Below are 5516 nucleotides of genomic sequence, written 5' to 3' on the forward strand. Positions count from 1 at the left end.
AATTTTTATTTTTATCCCATGACTTGTTTTTTAAATCCCATAACTTCTTTTTCATAACATTTGGTAACTTTGCATAAAACTTTTTTCTACATTTTTGCCACAATTTTTCACTTTTTTATCCCATAACTTTTTCACTCCATAACTTTTAAAATCCCATAACTTTGTAAATTTGTGTTCTTTTTATAAACACTTGCATAGTTATATTACAATTTTGTAAAAATGAAACACATTATCTCATGCCAAGCATGCCCGGCATTTGCACAGTATCAATACCTTTAACACTATAGTTTTCAAGACTCTCAAAATAAAATTTTCAGGTAAAAACAGCACTTTGCAACAACTTAATCATTTATTACATTAGAGTAGCATCACACCAGCAGTCAATAATGTCACGTTAGGGGAAAAGTCTTTCAGTATTTCCAGTATAAATTCTGTGTACAAGAATTCATAAATCGGTAAAATTCATTCTAAGAAAACTTGGCAAATAAAGCTTTGGGCTGGAATTGGCATTTCTTTCTCTACTTTTCCTTCCCACCGTTTCGTTCTTTTAAACTACAGTGTTCATATTTTAAAATGTTTTAACTTATTTCAGAACACTAAGATAGCAGTTCCATTTTTTAATAGTTATATTATTTTAAAATGACTCTTTAAGATAAAGTTTTAGAGAAACTATATTATGGATAGGGCTGATTTACATTTTCAAATTTTCTAAAAATCAGCTTAGAAAAGTTTCAGAGCTGAGTTTTTTCCATTTCTGGAAAACCTATCAGGTTTAATCCAATACTTTCACATTTATTCAGTTGAACTCACATTTTAACATTCTATGTTTCTGATGAACTCTAACCTTCCAATGTTGCCTTCTAAGCAAATTGAAAGCTGCCTTACACTGAATGAGGAAGAGCACAAATACTTGGCTGAATGAGGTATCGCAAAAGACTGCAGGCACTTTGAAGACTTACGTTATTGTCATACCATTTCCATTGTTTTTAGCTTTTTCTTAAATATATGACAAATACGTACACAAAGAATGGAATTTCAGTTAATACAGTAAATTTATTTTCCAGACGGACATTCAGCTGAAATATGCCAGCGTGTGATTTAACCCATCGGCACCTGATGAACACATTATGTTCAGATTGGTCACAGATGCTAAACACTATCTGAAGGTCATGCCCAGTCACTGATATTTATCAGGGTGAAAGGGAAGTGATTTGAACGATAACAGTACCTTTGAAAGAATTTATTACTCCCATCACCAGTACACAGCAAATGGGGGAAAGGCTGTTTCCAGTTCTCCGCCTTTAAACAACTCTAATGTCAGTACTCACGGTGGCATCTATTACAAACTAATCAACAGTGCACACTTGAGGGCAAACCGCATATTGAGCTAATGAAGGGCTCACTGTGATTAAGATGAGATCCAACATAATAGCAGAATATAAGCAAATTTTATCTGAATTCTGTAATGAACATACATGCTGCAATAACATTAAAAAAGCATGGCAGCCTATTCCAAACCAGCGAGAACAGTTTTGTGCAAACAGTGGGTCTTTGGGTGTTTGAACTCCCACCACTTAAGGGCGAACTCAATATGCATGCTAATGACCTACAATTATGAAATCAAAAACGAAAAATGCTAAAGGATGCCAGAGTGAACCTCAGTGAAGGCCACAGAGACCCACTCTCTTTTAACTTTTTACAAATAAAATTAAAGTATAAATTAGAAACACAAATGAACATGAATAGCTCTAACATTCGAATGAAGTAAATGAATTGTGTAGGAGATCAACCCTATAACTTTCTTTTTAAAAAATGTCTTGACCAGCTCTTTGATGATCGTGATGTTTATCTCCTTCTTCTCCGCAGCCAAGCCCAGCAAAAGAACGGCACGCAGCGGTTGCTGCCCAAGCCTGGGTGCTCCTGGTGCTCCTGCACGATGGGCTGCGCAGTAGGGTTGTCGTGGGGAGACCCCTCCCTGGCCTCTCCTTGCCCAGTCTCGGCGCTGTCGCTGAGGCTCACCTCACAAAGATCTTTGGAGAGAGGGAGGCGGGGATCTGAGCACAGTGCAAACCCCGCTGCTCCTGCCTGCCCGCCCTGCATGAGGGCTCTACTCACCACCATGCTTGTGGGCGGCCCCAAGCTCCTGGGGGGGTGGGGCTCCTGGACCAGGCTCATTATCAGGGCTCTGGGCAGCGGCCAGGAATTTTCTGTGTCCTTTGTTGCGGTCAGCACAAGCCGCAACAGCAACTCCTGCAGCTCCAGCAGCTCCACCTGGAGGGAGGGGTGCTCAGGTGTCAGGCCGCGGCCGGCCCCCACCCTCACGCCACCCCCACCCCCGACCCCTACCCCCGCAAGGAGGTTGCACACCCTACCTTCATCTCGTCGTCTTGGGCCAGCCTGATGATGTCCTCCTCCCGGTGTGGCCTCTGTGGCACGGCCCTCTGGCTCCGTTATCAGTTGTTTAATTTTCCTGCGGGAGGATGGGGCTCAGACCCTGGGGCCCCACCGACGGCCCTGCAGCTCCCCCTGCCTTGCTCTGGCCTCCCACTCACTGATGGCATCTCTCCCTCCAGTGTTGGATGAATTGATGTTCTAGTTTCTCCACACGCTCCCTCAGGTCCGCCTTCTCCTCCAGGAGGTCCATAAGGCCGCTCTGGAGCCAAAATAATGGGGTCACCTCTCAGCAGCGACCTGCCTACCCCTGCCCTTCTTGGCCTATTCCAGGACTCACTCACCTCCAGCTTCTCCATGACTTCCTGCAGGGCCTGGGGGGTCTCCCCACTCACAGACTGGCCCCCAGTCCCTGGGGCTGGGACCGCTGCCTCTGGCTCCTTCTGGGTCGAGGTTCCTGTCTCATTCACCTGGCCCAGCTTCTCCTGCAGCTCTTCAACTTCCTGCTCCAAGTGCAGTGCGCTCTTGTTCTCATTGTTCTGGACAGAGAGAAGCAATCAGCAGCCACCCACTGCAGTTGGAGACCCTAGAACTCGGTGTCTGCCTCCCATGGCACCGGGAAGGGTGGAGGCAGGTTAGAAAAATCATCTCCTCTCTCCCACAGCCACCAGAGCAGGGCTCTGGCTCACAGGTGCCTTTAGAAGTAACATTTCACGTGAGGGCTACACTGCCCCCTTTTACAGGTGGGGAAACAAAGGCCTGGAGGGCTAGGGAGGAGGGCAGGCTCCGCAGGTGGGAAAACAAACCACCTCCTCAACGTCGCTCTGTGGCTCGGCCAGCTGCTGAAGCTTCTCCTCCTGCCTCCAAGCCCTCCTTGTGTCTGGTTCAGGAGATTCTACGTGTTGATGGCTTCACGTGGGCCTGGAGCCTGCTGACACCCTCTCTAGTTCCTTCCTCTGTGCTGCAGCTCCTCCTCAGGGGGCACTGCTGGGGGCTCCGGGGGCAGGGGTTCAGCTGAGAAAGGAAGCAGACATAAGGCCTCTAGATTCTCAAAAACAAACAAACAAAAAAACCACCACCACAACCAACAAAACACCCTCCTCTTGTGCATTGTGCCTTCCTTAGGCTCCCCAAACTTGGCCTCACTGCTAATGATTCCTCAAGACCCGGATGGTAGCCAATCTTCCAAACTACTTTCAGATGGAGAGCACTAGGTGGCTGGACAACGGCCCTCTTTGTTGATGGGGACACTCAGGCTCATGGAGATAATCGTCTTTGCTGTTTCCCCGCACAGACCCTTTCCCTCTGCCTCAAAGCCCTTCCATCCACTCCACCTCCCTGGGCATTCTAAGCCATCCCCAGAGCCCCCTCTGATGCCAGGCCTGCCTCAGGTCAGCACCAGCCCCATCTTACCCATCTGTCGAGTTTTGATAAACCTTTCTCCAACTCCTCTCCACTCCGATGTCATGCAGCTTCTCCTTCTTTAAGGTGCAAAGCTGCCCAAAGCACAGGGGAAAAGGGCCCTGGAGAGAGGGGCTGGTGGCTCCACAGGCTACCATCTGCCTCTCTGGCCCCACCTCCAAAAGCTTCCAGACTCCATGATCACCTCTGGCTGTATATTCCCATACATAGATGCCTAGAAAGATCCAGTGACCTATCTACATGGGGCCAAGGGTCAGATCTCACCTCCTGGGACATTTTCCTCATCGTCTCCTGCCACTGGGCCCTCTCTGCTTTTATGTGTTCAGCATATTCATCTCTCTGTAGCTGTACTAGCTTCAGTGACTCCTTTATCTGCAAGAATGGGAACAGAAGTTACGAAGGGCTGTCACTGGTCCTCACCTGCTCCTCGCCACCTGGGGTCACCTTCCTTCCACATCCCTCCCTCTGCAAAACCTCACCTGTGTCATGTGCGCTTTCATCAGTGCCCGCTCCTGTAAGGACCGCTCTAACTGCGTCTTGAGAAGTGTTTCACTGCGGCTCGAGGACTGGATGGTGAAGAGTGAGAAGTTTCAATCTGGGGAACCTGGGCCATTCCATACAGTGCCCCTTAAACAGGCTAGGGCTAGGCTCAATATACAACACGGTCAGTTCAGATCAAGGCATTTACCCGTGGTCTGGTTTTTAAAAGAACTCAGTAAAGTTGGAAGGGACAGGGAAAGAGATCGAATTTACAGCTGCCTAACAGAGGCCCAGAGAGATCAGTTAATATTGCTCTTGTTATTACTGTTATTACTAGCACTGTTTGAACCTTTATGGAGTGCTTCACCAGGTACCATGCTAGCGATCCCATTTAATCCTCACAACCACCATAGGAGACAGTTACTATGATTCCCTCTATTGTGTACATGAAAACACATGGAGAATTTGAGGTTAAGCGCTTGCCTAAGATCACTTAGGCAGAGCTGGGATTTGAACAGCTATCTATCCGATTCTCTAAGCCCATTTTTCTTGCTGGGGGACACAGATAGGAAGGGGAAAGTGAATCTCTTGTTCACTGTTTGAAAGGATGATACATTCGCATAGTCCAAAATTCAGAAGGTACAGAAGGGAAGTATCTCCCAGCCACTCTCTTGCTCTCTCCTGAGTTTTTTATGAACCTTGCAGTCTTATTTTATGTACATTTTCATAGTATGTACACACACACACACACACACACACACACACACACGTTTACTATCTACAGAAATGGTAACATACTAAAGATACTATTCTGTACCTTCACAGTACAAGTACCCAATACCCCACGTAGGACTTGGCCAAGACCCCAGCCAGGTAAGGGCAGGGCAGGCACTTGGCCTCCAAGCTCTGTGTCCAGTGCTCGCTCCCCACCGCACCCCCCAACTCACCCACAGCAGCTGACTCAGCCCCAGGCTGCCTCTAACAACCAGACACAAAAGCAGCGAGGAATGGCCATGCCGCTTTCTGGGCAGGACACTCCATCCTGCAGCAGGGACCTTTAGGCTCACTCCTCCATCTGCGAAGCCGGGCTCCCAGGAGATGGGGCAGGTGGTCAGACTCACCTTGTCCGCCGCCTTCTTCTGTGTGGCGGTGACAGCAGACAGAGCCCGCTCTAACTCTTCCGTACGCTGCGATGAACGTTGCAGGCGGGCAGCCAGATCCTT

General features: G+C 48.0%; 1 protein-coding gene across 1 annotated transcript; it reads right to left on the reverse strand.

Annotated features, from left to right (window-relative positions):
* Positions 1 to 330: 330 nt before the first annotated feature.
* LOC101021515 (golgin subfamily A member 8B-like) lies at positions 331 to 5513 on the reverse strand (the record flags this gene model as incomplete). Its single annotated transcript, XM_031661744.1, has 10 exons — positions 331 to 2030; positions 2116 to 2271; positions 2373 to 2470; positions 2553 to 2653; positions 2736 to 2930; positions 3307 to 3405; positions 3828 to 3887; positions 4078 to 4185; positions 4293 to 4379; positions 5415 to 5513. Coding segments are annotated over 10 exons (1188 nt in total), but the record flags the coding sequence as incomplete, so codon positions are not given.
* Between the last annotated feature and the right edge of the window lie 3 nt (positions 5514 to 5516).

The sequence above is a fragment of the Papio anubis genome, unplaced genomic scaffold (assembly GCF_008728515.1).
Source record: "Papio anubis isolate 15944 unplaced genomic scaffold, Panubis1.0 scaffold2422, whole genome shotgun sequence".
Lineage (NCBI taxonomy): Eukaryota > Metazoa > Chordata > Mammalia > Primates > Cercopithecidae > Papio > Papio anubis.